The 15,524-nt window shown below is 31.7% G+C and overlaps 1 protein-coding gene across 1 annotated transcript; it reads left to right on the top strand.

Moving 5' to 3' along the window:
- Positions 1 to 853: 853 nt before the first annotated feature.
- On the top strand, positions 854 to 12,135 carry LOC146997467 (uncharacterized). Its single transcript, XM_085814231.1, has 2 exons — positions 854 to 1,445; positions 11,866 to 12,135. The coding sequence occupies exons 1-2, from the start codon at positions 1,047 to 1,049 to the stop codon at positions 11,878 to 11,880; spliced, it is 414 nt and encodes a 137-aa protein (XP_085670357.1). The 5' UTR covers positions 854 to 1,046; the 3' UTR covers positions 11,881 to 12,135.
- The last annotated feature ends 3,389 nt before the right edge of the window (positions 12,136 to 15,524 follow it).

Genomic DNA, 15,524 nt, shown 5'->3' with positions numbered 1-15,524 from the left:
CAGAATACGAAGTATAATTGTTATTTTAAAAATGCTTTAAATTCCAAACACCTGAATTTTAATTGGCACGACTCAAGAAAAATGAAAAATAGCTAAGTACGAGATGATTTTGAGCACAGACTGAATGAGTGTAAAAAATACATTCATCTAAGGCACTATATCGCCTAATTCTGCGATAAAGAAAATATTCAATACATCCTTCCTGCAGAATTAGTTAACAATTTCAATCTAAGAATTCCGAAGTTGGGTCGTTTACTCACCAACTTCTTCTAACTTTCCGTGCCTCACGGACTGGATTATACGGCGATCGCCAGAATACGAAGTATAATTGTTATTTTAAAAATGTTTTAAATTCCAAACACCTGAATTTTAATTGGCACGACTCAAGAAAAATGAAAAGTAAAATTAACAAAATCCTTACTCGAAGTCTCCTCATGAACTACTTTAAATTCAAGTTAAATCTTTCAAGAAATCCTTTTGCGTAAATAGCTAAGTACGAGATGATTTTGAGCACAGACTGAATGAGTAAAAAAAAAATAAAAATTCCATTCTAAGAATTCCGAAGTTGCGTCGTTTACTCGCCAACTTCTAACTTACCGCCCCTCACGGACTGGAGGAAACGGCGTTCGCCAAAGAGGTTTGCAGATATATGCGACGACAAACGCTGAGAGTTTACGGAAGTTAGCGGGTCTCACGTGACAGATGGCAACACTAAGAGGTTACCGTAATTTGCGCCAAAATTGAAAAATGAAGCCAAATGTAATTTTTCGAAGTAAGCAATACACGTTTTCGCCATTTTGCTTGCACGTGCTGCTGTGGGGGAAGCAAGGTACGTAGTATTAGCGCTGATATTTTGTGTTTTAATTATCTTATTTTAGTTATGTGTTTGTCTAACCAATCTGAAAAGATGAAAATACTCATAATCGGGGATTCTATGATTAAATATTTACAAGAATATTTTGTCTGCGAATTTACCTGATTACGAAGTTGATTTTCGTTGCTTTTCAGGAGCTAGGATTGAAAGGTTGACACGTGAGATTGCCTTTATGAACAACCATTTTCATTTAGTTTTTGTCCACGTTGGTACCAATAATTCAAATGACGATTTAGATGAAATTCATCGTAAATATGGTTGTCTATATAAGGGAATTGAACGATTAAACCCGAAGGTCATTCTGTTTTCAGGTGTTCTCCCACGATCCCCGGATTTATATCGAGATTGTAACACGTATCACCTACAAGAACTTAATAGGAAGATACTAAACATAAATTCAAGATTTCTCGCAACATACGAAGGTAAAGATGGGTTTTTCTTTTGCAGCTCTTTTGACTATTCTTGGAGTACTTGTTTATCCAGAGACGGTTTACACCTAAATCGGAGAGGTAATCAGCAGCTGGGGAAAATTTTTGTAAAAGATATCAGGATAAGTTTGACTGTTGCAGAGGTAAGTGCACCATTTTGTTCTACATCCCTTAGCAGTTTCCCAGCATTAACCAGTATTCCTTCTGTTCTGAGTACTGATTTGGGTAGTAATCTTGGTGCTTCTGTTTCCAAACCACTCTTTTCAGATGTTGTGAAACGTTCTTTAGTTTCCAGTGTTCGGGTTTGTAATTCTAGAGATTTTTTGTGCCATGTTTCTTCTTCTAAACCGCTTTATTCAGATGTTTTAAAGCATGATGCATGATTGTTTTACTAGCTCTGTTTTGAATACTAATCCCAGTATTCCGAGTTTATCAGATTTTCCACTTCTTGAATATTCACTTGGCACTAGTGTAAATTTTTTGGATCCACCTCCTAAGCCACTTTACTCAGATGTTTTAAAACATGGATTTTCTAGTATGATTTTGGATAGCAGTTCCAGTGTTTTGGATGTATTGGATTTTCCAGCTCTCGAATGTACTGTCTACACTATATCAGGTGTTTTAAATTCTACTGGATCTCAACTTCCTGATACTGCAGCTATTTCTGAATTTCCTGGAAATTCAGTGTCTAATTCTCAACCTGCAGGCTCTTCGGATTCCAATTCATCATCATCTCATCTTGGTATCAGTTTCAATTCTTGTACTTCCATGTCTAATTTTCCAGTTTTTAAGGGTTCATTTGTTTGCTCTGATTCAGATTTGCAGAAGGCTACTATATCTATATCTAAATTTTCTTTTATGTCGTTAGTCACTTCTCAGCCTACTGGCTTTTGAGGCTCTGTTTCATCTACTCAGCTTGTCACCAATTCCAATACTTGACCATCAGTTGTTGGTTCTTGTGCAAATTTTAATTCTTACCATCCATATTTTCATTTTAACAAGTTTTCTATTCTTAAAAATTATTCAGAATGTTCTAACATTAAGTTTGGGGGTGCAAATGATTCTAATCAGGGTGAAAGTAATGTACAGAAATCTGAAAATGGGTATGTTGAAGAAAACTGCATAGTTATTACCTCTGTTAACCCAAATATAAAGACTATAATTTGTCCATGTTGTAAGAAAGATTTCTCTTGTAAAGAAACTTTATCAAGACACAAACGTAACTGTAAAATTTTAAATAAGGATAATTTATGTACTACCATAAAGAATGATGAAATAGAAAATAAATATCCAAGAACGTGCGAGGTATGCATGAAATCATATGCTTCAAGACAGTCATTTTTTAATCATAAAAAAAGGTGTAAATCTGTGTCTTCTGAAATTGATTCAAAATCATATATTTGTGACAACTGTGAAATAGACTGTAAAACCCGCAGTAACCTTTTCATCATAAGAAGTTTTGCTGTTCTAAAAATAATTTAAATATTCGTAAACCGTGTGTTTTTCCTGATTGCAAGGCATCCTTCCAGTTTATTAGTGATCATAATAAACATTTGGCTGAATTTCACAATTCTGAGATGGATGTGAAGGAGCTTACATTTTCATCAATGGTGGAGTTTCAGCTGTGGTTAGAATGTCATTCTAAGGAAACATTCAGTTCTTTTAAGAAGTGTTCTGGAAGTAAACATAAAGTTAATAAAGCATACCATTATTATTGTTGTCACTTCACTGTAACACAAAAAAAAAAACCCAGTGCCAATTTCAAGTAGAAAAAATCTTAAAGGTTCTTTACCATTAGGCTTCAGATGTCCATCCAGAATTTTAGTTTCTGAGGAACAAGATCTTGCGACAGCTATTTTTTATTCAGGTCACAATCGAGCTGTCGTTTGAAAATACCAAATTTCAACAGCTTAGTCAGAATTGTCGTGATCAAATCAAAACTTATGCTCAGTTAGGTGTTTCTACCGATCAAATTCAAGAATTTATCTGAGATGGAAGTGGATCACGTGATAATAGAGAGAGCTTAAGTATTAAAGATAATTTTCTAACATGTAGGACTATAAATTACTATGTAAAGCGTGTAATGATTTCTTCTCTTAGTCATGATTCACTTTCTGTTGCTGCCATAGTTGAGAAATTTAGGCAGGAATCGTATGACCCTATTCTTATTTACAAACCTCAAGGAAAACCAACATTGTATGGTCCGAAAGGCCTTGACACACTGTCTTTTGCGCTAGGATTGCAGACAAAGGAGCAAAAGGAAATGATGATTAAAGGTTGTAGCAGGATTTTATGTATAGATTCTACTCACAAAACAAATCAGTATGATTTTTTTTTATTTGCTAAATTTAATTGTCCCAGATGAATTTGGTAGTGGTTACCCCGTAGCACATTTTATTTCAAATCAGTTGGATCAGGTTATTTCTTAGTATCAAATGTGTAATACCTGAGCTTAATATTAATTGTTTAATGACAGATGATGATAAAACTACACATCCTGCATTTGAAAAATCATTTGATCCAGGTATTAAACATATACTATGTAAATGGCATGTACATCGTGCATGGCAACGTAGTTTATTTCGAATGGTTTCAAGTCAAAAACTTAGGGATGAAATTTATTTTAATTTAGTTATATTGCTTGAAGAAACTAATTCTTCTTTATTTCTATGATGGATAATTTCCTTCAAAAGTTTCGAGCTGTTGCACCATCGTTCGTAAATTATTTTGAGGAGTATTATTATCTGTGGTCAATGGCATGCAAACTTCCCTCATGCATTCACAGATACTAACATGTATTGCGAGTCATTTCACAATAAATTGAAAACTATACTTTAAACGTAAATTTAACAGACGCCTCGATAATTTAATTAATGTGAAATTAACTGTAAAGAGAGCATCTACCCGCCAACTTATAATAAATGACATGAATCTGGAATGAAAATACCTGATAGTGATGTAACAGAAACACATCCTTGTTTGTGGTCTATAAAATTACAGACATGTAAAAATATTCAATATACAGTTAAGCGGTTGCATGAACTATGTTCAGAAACAGATCGTTATTCAAAGTGTATTAACCTCTCCTGTCTAAATCTGTGTCATCATTTATATAATTGTAATTGTCCAGACTTCAGCACACTATGTAAACACGTACATAAAATACACTCAATTACATGCAGGCAACCAAGTCCTTCTGTAATTGCAACAGATATCCTTAAAGAAGAAAACTCCTCCCCTCTAGAATTGATTAAAAAATCTAATGCTATTTCAGATACTGTTGTGTGTAACACTGAACCTAAAATTAACACTTGTAAGACTTTAATGTCTGAATTATTAGTTATATTGCCGCATCCAACAATCCAAAAGATATTAATACCTAGTATAACAAAGAATTTAAAAGATATAGTTTCTAATTGTAAAGGTGCAATAAAATCAAACCATTTGAAAGATTTTTTTGATAAAATGCCATTTACTCAGATTGCTCCAAATTTAAAATTATCACGTCAAACTCTGTTTCGTACAACATCTGTGAAAGGTATAAAACGTAAAATTCTAGATTATCCCGATACTTATAATAAAAAAAATGTCACGGAAGGTTTGTTAGGGTTATCAAATAATATTAATGTGAATGATCATAAATCATCACAGGATACCACAATTAAGGTTAAGGGTAGCAATTTACTTAAATATAATTCTTTTACCTCTGAGCTTAATGTATCTGATATTTCAAAATGTGTTCTGCGAGCTGGGGAAACACTTCTAACATTTCTCGATATAAAATCTCTTGATCCTTATATTTCAAATGAAGAAATTTTAGCCCTGAAGGCTGTAAATAATAATTTTCAGCTTGGCTGCCTTAGTGACAATATTATTGATGCTTTTTGTTTTTACTATTCTTCATAATACTTCTTCCATAGCTGTCAAATGTTACCATACACCATTTTTTCAGTCAGGTAATAAAACTCAAAATGTATGGAAAAAAGCTGATTTTGCATCTGTTGATTTCTTTTTTATTCCAGCTCTTATCAATAATAATCATTGGGTTTTACTTGTTGCAAAGATTAGAGATAGAATGTTTCAGTTTTATGATCCACTTGGTTTTAATGCCGTTCAAAATTCTGTATATTCATTAATTCATTTGTGGCAAAGTATCCTTAATAATGTTTTAGATATATGTGATAATTGGTATTGTTCGTTTCCCAATCACACTATTCAGAATGATGGCATGAGTTGTGGAGTATTCATTTGTTATTATGCCTATCAGATTAGCAGAAATTTAGATGTTAAACAGGCTTTCAATTCATATGAATTTAGGAAGTTTATTTTTACACAATTAGGTGGAGAGATTGTGAAAATATAGATGTTAAATATATAATTCATTTGTTTTAAATATTATTTAATTTTTGTTTTCTGACCTATTGATATAGCATTAAACTCACGTAGGTAGTATTTTATCTTGTGTTTCCTGTGCCCTAAGCTTTTTTATATATTTTACTGTCGTAACTTGTAAATTCAAAGACTGCATTTAGTATGAATTTTCTTTTTTCTTGCTTTAAACCTTGAATTGAGTGTTTGTAAAATTTAATTCCGAAATGTATTTCCCGTATTAAATTGGTCTTGTCTTGTTATTTTTAGTAACACTTGATGGTACTTAGCTTCAAAATTGGCTGTTTAAAGCCTTGTAACATAGTTTTTATATAGGCCTTAAATTATCATTTTTCTTTCAACTAGCTGATATAATTTTCTTTGAATGTTCAGAATTGACGTTACCAAAAGAGCAGCTATGTAAAAATGTTAGTTTAGGGGAACCAGCATGGTAACGAGCTTGCACAGTACCTCTTGGGTGGCATGGAAACCTGTGTATTTTTATATTGTCTCAATGGATTTGAAAAAAAAAAAATTAAGTATTCTTTATAGTTGATGCTTAAGTTAGATTTTCACAATGTGTTATGTGTTAAAATACTGTTTTTATGCTTTTCTAGTACTATAACCTTTTAACAGTGACAGGAGGATATAAAAGCACCAAAAATAAACCCACTGTGGTTATTGCCTATGCGACAAAAGTAAATTCTTCTAGCTATTGCCTATGATCTAAAGTGATACTTCGGTTCCTTTGCAAAGTAGTATAAACACAAAGTAAAGATCCAATTGTAATTCAAAAAGTAAAAACTCAAAATATATGAAATACTAATTAAGAAAGTTAGAAAATGGTGAAAGCTTAACTTGATTCAAAGTTAAAAGTTTATATGTATGTAGAATAAAGTTTAAGCTATCTCAAAACATATTAGAAAAAATACTACAAAAAATGTTAAAAAACAAAAACTACTACTAAAGCAGCGGTAAATGGGAAAATGCAAGGCGACGCTGCTTAGCTGTAGTTTTTTTGGGAGGGTAGTATTTTTTTCTAATGTGTTTTGAGATAGCTTAAACTTTATTCTAAATATTAACTTTTAAGTTTAAATGAAGTTAAGCTTTCTAATTTTCCTAACTATTATTTCATATATTTTATGTTTTTACTTTTTGAATTACAATTGAATCTTTACATTGTGTTTATACTACTTAGCAAAGGAACCAAAGTATCACTTTAGCTCATAGGCAATAGCTAGAAGAATTTACTTTTTAAATTTTATTTACATAAATATATTTAATGTACATGTAAAATTTCTTTTTCATACATTCTTAATGTTAAATTTTCATTTTTGTCTTATGAGAATATGTTTTTGTACACTTGTTTTTACAAAGTTTGCATTGTTTTTAAATAATCAAAGGCAGAAGTGTCATAAAGCAATTTTTTCAGGTAAGAAAATAAAACTTGCTCTTATAAGAATTGTATATTCCGATTTGAAGATTGCATTTCAAGTTTGATAGAATGACCAGTTTCTGTTTTTTTATGAGCAATTTGAATAATTTTATTAAACAGCTTTTTAAATCTTGATTTTTACTGGAGAAAAAGACGAAACTCTTTCGCATCTATTAATTATAAAAGTCAACTAATTTCTGGTCAGGACAATAATTACTTGGTTTGTTGATTGCACTTCGCTTTTAATTCCATTTTAAATATGTTAATGAGTAAATTCATTCCTTTTAATAAATTCTATTTTTATTTTTCAAAGAAGAAAATGTATTCAATAATACCCCTGAGAAAATTCGTAATATCTCAATTTAATTTTTATTATTACTAATATTGGGAGAGTCAGCGGTGGTCCTAAACTGACTGAGTAGTCTTAATTTTTCACTTGTCAGATATACTTTCTTTACTCATTAGCAGATGTTATTTTGTTGACATTTTTAAATTAAGACAAGTTGTTAATCAAATCTATTATTTATAGCTATATATCAGAAGTGCATATACTAGTTTCAAATTTTCTGTTTTTTTTTTTTTTTTTTTATGAACCATTAAAACCCAGCAGGTAATCGAATATATGTTTATCAGTAGCTAGAGTGAAACAGTAACTGCGTGTGAAGCTAAAACACAACTTTTAAATGTTTTAATTTTAATAAAATACAATAAGGTATTTGCAGAGTTGGGGATTATCATCAAGATAAAAAATTTGGCAATTAGGGCATTAATGTTTTAGAGCTTAGGATAAAAATGCAGATTTAAAATAGTTAATTTTCATGGTGTTCCAAATGGAGGAAATGTAGATTGTATTTATAAAACTACCTTTTAATACATTTTTGAATTGCCACAAGAAGGCATGCAGCTTCTCTTAAAAGATCACTATTTCGTATTTCAAAATTTCACAAAGGACATTATATGACCTCTAATGCAAAAGGATATTGTCTGATTTTAACTTAGCAAGAAAGGAAGGTAAGAAAACAGTTATAAAGCAATTCAAGAAAGGGCTAGCTTACCAAAAATTTTAGTTCAAGGAATTCGACTTTCAAAAAGGATGACTCTTAGTTTGTAATAAGTACTATTTTCACAATAAAAACTTCTTAATATTCAGTTAATTGATTAAAAAAAGCATACGACTGCTGTCACAAACATCCTGAGGGTAGTTGACCCTATCAGTTTTACCTGTGGCTAAGTGAATAAAACAGCTCTAAACTTTTATCACTTAAGAAAGGTTTGAATGCTGGCAAAGAGGCTAGTTTCACACTGCTTTTATAGCTTTGCTCATACTGTGTATGTAAATATGAGCCAGTCTTTATGAAGTCCTCCATGCTGTGACGAATTCAGAAGGCAAGAGGTAGTGTAAATAAATTTATTGGGGTTCTTTCTAGGCTATATGCAAAAATAAATAAACTCACTGCAGGGTGAGGGGGGAGAACTATAACAACCAGACATTGTGAATAAAGTTTCCATTTAGCACTGATTGTAGATAAAAGCTCCTGTTTCAAAATAATTCAAGACGAGGCTGTTTAGAATTAATCGTCTCTCCAAGTCAGTGGTTCCCGGACTGAGTTGGATACTGTCTGGTAAGGTAACGCGAGCCCGGCTACCTCACTGTAAACTCTTGGCAGATACTAATGCGTAGTACTAACTACGCAGAGCGAAATAAAATTTGTGCATGGCCAAGCTGGAAAAACCAAGATAATGTTTCTCTCTTCACTTACTGTAACTCACTCTCACTCCTTCTCTAAAACTGCGTTCCGTGATTTTGTTCCATTTGTCCTGGGCATGTTGAAAAAATATTGAGGCTCCTCATTTGTTCGTAATTTTAAAAGTGCCTCTTGACTGGCAAGAGGACCTTGATTAAAAACCGGATATAATGAAGACACCCTGGGGACTCAAACCAGGTGGTCTGAGACAACGCACCTATAAACTGATGAAAGGGAACAGAACAATGTCTCCCTTCGGACAACTATAAGAGGAACAAAAACTTGAGTTTGTTTTGTGGCTGCTGGTCACTTTCTTTCTGAGAATTCGTTAAGAAATGCTCTGTCCATGGGAACTTTCAAAGCCGCCATTCTTTTTCTCAGAATGTTGTGGTGGTCGATACAATAGCTTAAGCCGTTGCAATGCCCTGTTCTGTTAATCAATTAAACATTAACTTTTGCAAAGTTCAAACATAGATAGAATTTTTTTAAACAGATCAGTGCATATTTTGCTGATTGGAGATTTTCCTCTCTGGGAGCTATAGAAAAAGTTATTTTTTTAATCAAAATCCTCAATGTCTTGGAGTCAGTCTTCATCTTATTTTGAAAAATTCCATAAGTGGAAGAATGTATACATAGGCTATGAAGAAATATGCTCTGTGTAAGTAAACTGAAAGCATTTTCCCAAATAACTTTAAAATAAGAATCACAAAAAAAAAAAAAACACTTCTTGAAGTGTTACATAGCAATAGGTAATAAAGAAGAAATATTAAGAATTATTTCCTTCAAGATTGAGCCAACTTGAATAAAATGTAAAATTATTTACTTCCAGGCATTCTTCCTTTCAAAATAAATCTGAGCATGTAACTTAAGTGAAGATTGAAATATCAAAAAATTCAGTACATAAATGAAATAAAATTTGTATATTCAGTAAGCATCAGGGATGTAATTTTTAAGCTTTCTCTTTTATGTAGGCAACAAAAAAAAAATCTATCCCTAACTAAAGGAATATGTGAAAATAATTAAATTTCAATGAAATAGTAAAATTTGGTTTAACTGCAGTAATTAAGTTTGTATGATTTTATTGCTATTTTATTTGCACATTTACTAAAAATTTGTATATTCAGTAAGCGTCAGGGATGCAATTTTTAAGATTTCTCTTTTATCTATCCCTAACTAAGGAACAAAAAAAATCTATCCCTAACTAAAGGAATATGTGAAAATGATGATAAAATTTCAATGAAATTGTAAAAATTGGTTTAACTGCAGTAATTAAGTTTATGATTTTATTGCTATTTCATTAGCACATTTACTACTATAATAATACATATTTTGACTCTCGTATACATTACACAGTAAGAGATGGACTATGAAATGCTTGGGATATGCAAATTCTTGATAAATAAAATTTCCGGATAATAATATATAAAATGCAATTGGCAAAAAGTCCTGTTAATGGAGAAAGAAATTTCAGGTCTAATACTATAAAAACTGTCTTCTTATTTTTTATCAGCTTCTAATCAAAAGCCTACAATTAATTATGTAACGTTTAAAAAAACCTTCACACATAAATTTGTATGTATTTGCTATGCTTTTGGCATATGAAATTAAAATATCTTCTTATTAAATGTCATCATGAAAATTAAAGGAGATGTTGCCAAATTTGCACCATTCATTCCAGTGGGAGCTTAAAGAAAATGGCCAATTTTTATTTAATATCATGATTCAAGTTAAGGATATAGCATATCAAAAACTTAAATTTTGTATAATTTTGCACTTTGTATCACCATTGTTCATTCATTTTTTCCCAGTTTAATGTCATAAATTATAATTAATCCGATGCTAAAGTCTTTCATTAAATTTTGCTTGTTTTCACCTTTTTCAAAACTTAATTATTTTGTTTTTTATATGTTGAAGAATCTTCCATTTTTGCAGTCAAGTTCTGGCAAAGATTTTCAGTCAGTAGATAGATAATTAATCAAAATAGATACAATATTAATTTCCTGTCACACTAAAAGATGTTTAGAAATTGTTACCTATAGCCTATTCAACTTGAGGACCAATTTAATGAAAAATCTGTTAGTAAAACAGGTGAAAACAATTTCTGATAGAACACCTGTGTTCAAGTGCACTTCCAAATTCCACTCTATGCAGTGACCTTGGTCCTTTTTGCTCACCACAAGAAATCTATGTTCCCCTCTAGTAGTAACAAAGGACTTCTAATGGGAACTGAACTATGTAACTTCCCACAACTGGTGAGAAGAATCAGAGCTAACAATAAGGACTATTATAGTTACTGTTAGCCTTGGGTGAGGCCTATTCTCTGGAGGAATTCTTAGAACAGTATGATGGATATAACAGTGGGGAAGAGGGAATGTAAGAAAGGTGTGTAAATGTAAATCTGTTCACAATTTAGAAGTTATCAGCAGGGTTTCTGGAGGCCTGTCCCTGCTTTATTTACTGCTGTATTTAATAATTATTTAAGTAAATTATATTCATAAGTGTGTCACTGGCTGCTATCCACATAGGTATTTGTTGCACGGGCAAGTATCACAATGGGATTTGTCCAGTGGTCTTTTATCCGGGAACCTATTTTAACTTGTTCTGGAATTTTCAAATATATTTTAGGAAATGACTGAAAAGAATTAAGCATAATTTCCTGCTTTTTATATGAAAACCAGATTTCTATTTTTCGGTAACTTATTGGGAATTTCTTCTTGTATGAGTGGTTTCATAAAGGCTGATTACATACAAAATATACAGATGATTGATGAATTAGATATTAATGAAGTTTTTAATTTGGTTTCATAAAGGCTGATTGTATACAGATGATTGATGAATTAGATATTAATGAAGTTTTTAATGTAACAGGATATTTAATCTTGATTGTGCTGTTATTAAGGATTTAAATTTTGTGTAACATTAAAAGTGAAATTATAAATTTAAGTTTTATTATCTTTATGTAACATATTTTTTTATGCTTTAAAACACTTTTTTGTTGAAATAATTTTTTTTTAGTTGCATGGTAGCTGAATGATCTCTTATATGGATGGATGCCATGCCAGTATAAGAAGAGATTAAGTCCCAATGGCAATTGTTTTTGTGATTGACTGTGCAATATATTTGTAAAGCTTTCAGAAAATAATTGCTTTTAGGACATATAAAAATATGTTCCCCATATAGAATTTAAAGAACATCTGGTAAAGTTACATTTGAATTCTTGTTAATTGTTAAAAAAGCAGATGGTATATTTCACAGAAGATGGATGATATGTTTCACTTGTTTTTATTCCAGATTTTTGTTATTTTCAAATATTGCAACTATAAATATTCCTCAGATTTAAGAAATGTGGCCAGCACATCTCTAACCATTTTGAGACGTGGAATTGACAGAATAATAACGAGCTTTAAGTGAACTATCAGTATCTAGTTGATCATTTATAAATGAAATCTAATTAATTTGTTAACTTTATGGCTCAGTCTTAATTATAAACACTAGTCATTTTTTAGTATTCATTCCTCCCATCAAATATAAAAAAAAAATAATGATACATGAAGTCATCCTGTGGTCATATATGGTTTCGGATTCACAAATCAATGACTTAATCATATATTTTTTTAAATCTTTAGAATTCTCAATATAGTGTCAACTATGTCAGTCCATTTCTTTGTGTAGTTAGTAAATTGTATCCTTAAAAATAACACATAACAGTAACATTTGGTGGAAGCATTTTTATTGGAAAAGTGAAATAAATATGAAATTATGGACTAAGGCTAATACATTTAATTGCTTCATAATGAATTTATTCTCATAGCTTTTAGCACAATTCCAAAATACATTTAACGCTTGTAAATATAATATGTTGTTCTCAATCACGTACCTATTTTAAATACCAAATTTCAGAAGTTTCTCTTGTCTTTTTACAAAAGCTTGTTCCAAGTGTTAAAAGTATCACTTCCAGTGTATATTAAGAAAAATCTAGTTGTTCCCATTGATATAAAAGTCTTAAATACCAAAACTGGAAAGTAAGAAGATGCAGATTTGATATAGTATGGAGAAAAACTGTAAAATTAAAAAAGATATGAATGGGTGCATTAAATACAAAGTAGTGGTTTTTGCTTATTATTAAAGCAAAAAGCATTACTTTGTATTTAATGCATCCATTCATATCTTTTTTTAAATTTATCTTTTTTTATACTAAGTTCCAATACAGCTTGCAAAAGAATTTTTTTCCATTAAAAGAAAAAAAAAGATAAGACCGAATTTTAACCATATTTAGGCATAAAACTCTTGAAGCAGTTCTAATTGAAAAGTTAACCCTTTAACTGTCAAGTTATTTTGATTATTTGGGTACACAAATTCTCAAATTTTTTTATTGGAAAAACCAAATGTACCCGAAATAAACATCTCCCGATATATATTCGGGTATGACAATACGATGCACTCAAAAAAAAAAAAAAAAATTTACCCTAAGAAATACTCGGGCATGACATTTTTGAACACCAGTGCTCTTGGGCATGACAGTTAAAAGGTTAAATATAATGGGAAAAGAAACTTTATTTAAAAAATTCCATAATTTAGAGCTTAATCTTACTAAGCATGCTACCTATAAATATTTATATTCATTATTTGTAAAGAAATTATAAGTAATTTTATGATCATTATATGTACTATTCTTTTGTATCTAAAATTCAATTTTTTTTTAATTTTATTTTTCTGTAGAAATCAAATTCAGAAACCTAAATATATATGATTTATGGATTCTAATTTTCTCTATGATTATTTTTGATTTAAAATATTTGCATCAATAATGTTTTAGTAAATTTTGATATTTCTGCTTTAATAAAAGGAAAATTTCTAATAAAATATGCATATAATTTATAAGATTTTTATTTATTCAATTTTATATAGAGAGATATTTTAAGCTAATCTAATTAAATGGATTACAATTAATGATTTAATTAAAAATTAATAAATGGGTAATAAAAATATGCTTTATATGCACATTTTCAAATTTGTAAAAATGTCATTCACACATTGACTGCTGACAAGTTTTGCTCTTGGTTGGAGTATAAGTAGTGTAAACAGGCCTTATGAGCTTCAAGCAAAGTACCACTTCTAGTTGTCCAATTTTGCCCAAAATCTAATCAACTCTTTATGTACGAATGTAGAAAGCTTAAATATGGAAAATGGGAATTTTTGGAAATTCCAGCAAGCGTTATTGTTGATGGAAAAATTTTCACACACAAACAGACATCATTCTAAAAACAGCTGAAACATGTTGTTGAGTTCCCTAATTCGCGCTTTTTCGTGGAAAACATCCTTTAGAACAGCGAAAAAAAGGTTGTAAAGCCCTTTAGAAAGGCACGATCCAAATCACTTTTCTGCCCTCCTTTATTACTGTTCCCTAATGAGAAGAGTCATTATAGGGGCCCACCAGCGGCCGAGCGCTAACGCCGCTGAACACTGGTAGTTCGGTCCGAGGTTCGAATCCCGCGAACGGGCTGGCTGCATGGGCGTTTTCGTGATTTTCCCCATGTATAACGTGTATACGAGCTAGTTTCCCATAAAAAGTCCTCCATGAAGGCATCCCTTCCTTAAGGCAGATAGCCCTCGATTTGCAAATTATGTCTTGCAAATTTGCAAATTATGTCTATTTTTACAAAAAGTATTGAACCAAAGATACTAATTATGGCTCTAAAGAATTATGATGAAACATGTCGAATATAAAGCGTACGCATATCTGCGGAGGGTATCTAGGCCGCACGAAGGGTTTTCGGCGATTTGTGTACTTGTACTTCTTCACAACATTTGCTGTGTTTCTCGCAAGAGTGGGGGTAAATTTTATGACGTATCAGGTAAAATTAGTAGCCAAGAATGTATAGATGATGGAATAAGGGGGGGATTATCAGTAGATTGGAGATAGGACAGTCAAAAGCGCAGATGGCTGCAATGTAAAGTCCAGTGTCATTTGCAATTTTCGGAAGTAGTTTCAGTACAATGGATCTATATCGTTCCTATTTTATATGCACTTCCGAGAAGTACACAATGGATCTATATCAAGAAGACCTGGACAAGGTCCACAAACATTTAAAACGATGAAAGAATCATAATTTAGCACATTCAGGGTGGCGACACAGGACCGCTACAGCTGTTACGTGAGATGTGTGCCGTCAATGTAACTCGAGGTTTACGGTCTACAGTTGCCTCAAAGCTTCGTGAGATAGGGCTGTATGCCAGGAAAATCTCTGGTTGCGTTCTGCTCACTGCAGCACGGAAGAGAGCATGTTTAGCATAGTATAGATGACACGTGCCTTGAGCCAGATTTCAGCGGAGCAGCGTGCTTTTTCACAGGTGAGCCGCGATTCATCCTGGGGCACTGATTCTTAGCGTATCTTTATCTGGAGAGAGTATGCAACAAGATACCACCCCCTCTTCATCAGAAAAAAGATCATTATGGTTGTGAAAGTGTAATGGTTTGAACAGGCATTATGTTGTATAGCCACACACCCTGCATGTGTTTGACAAATGCTTCCAGACTAATACAAGGTACAGAGAGACCTTAGAGCTCTCTTTTCGACTTTCCAGGAGCGCAGTTGGTGGTGGGTTCCTGTTAATAAACGATAACGGTCGTCTATAAAGGGCTCAGCTAGTCAACCATTACTTGTAAAGTAAAG

Source organism: Stegodyphus dumicola, chromosome 4, assembly GCF_044657685.1.
Source record: "Stegodyphus dumicola isolate Sdum_Otavi_A_Nest chromosome 4, ASM4465768v1".
In the NCBI taxonomy this organism is placed as follows: Eukaryota; Metazoa; Arthropoda; class Arachnida; order Araneae; family Eresidae; genus Stegodyphus; species Stegodyphus dumicola.
The sequence above is the reverse complement of the archived record's forward strand: the minus strand, read 5'-3'. Positions and strand labels throughout refer to the sequence as shown.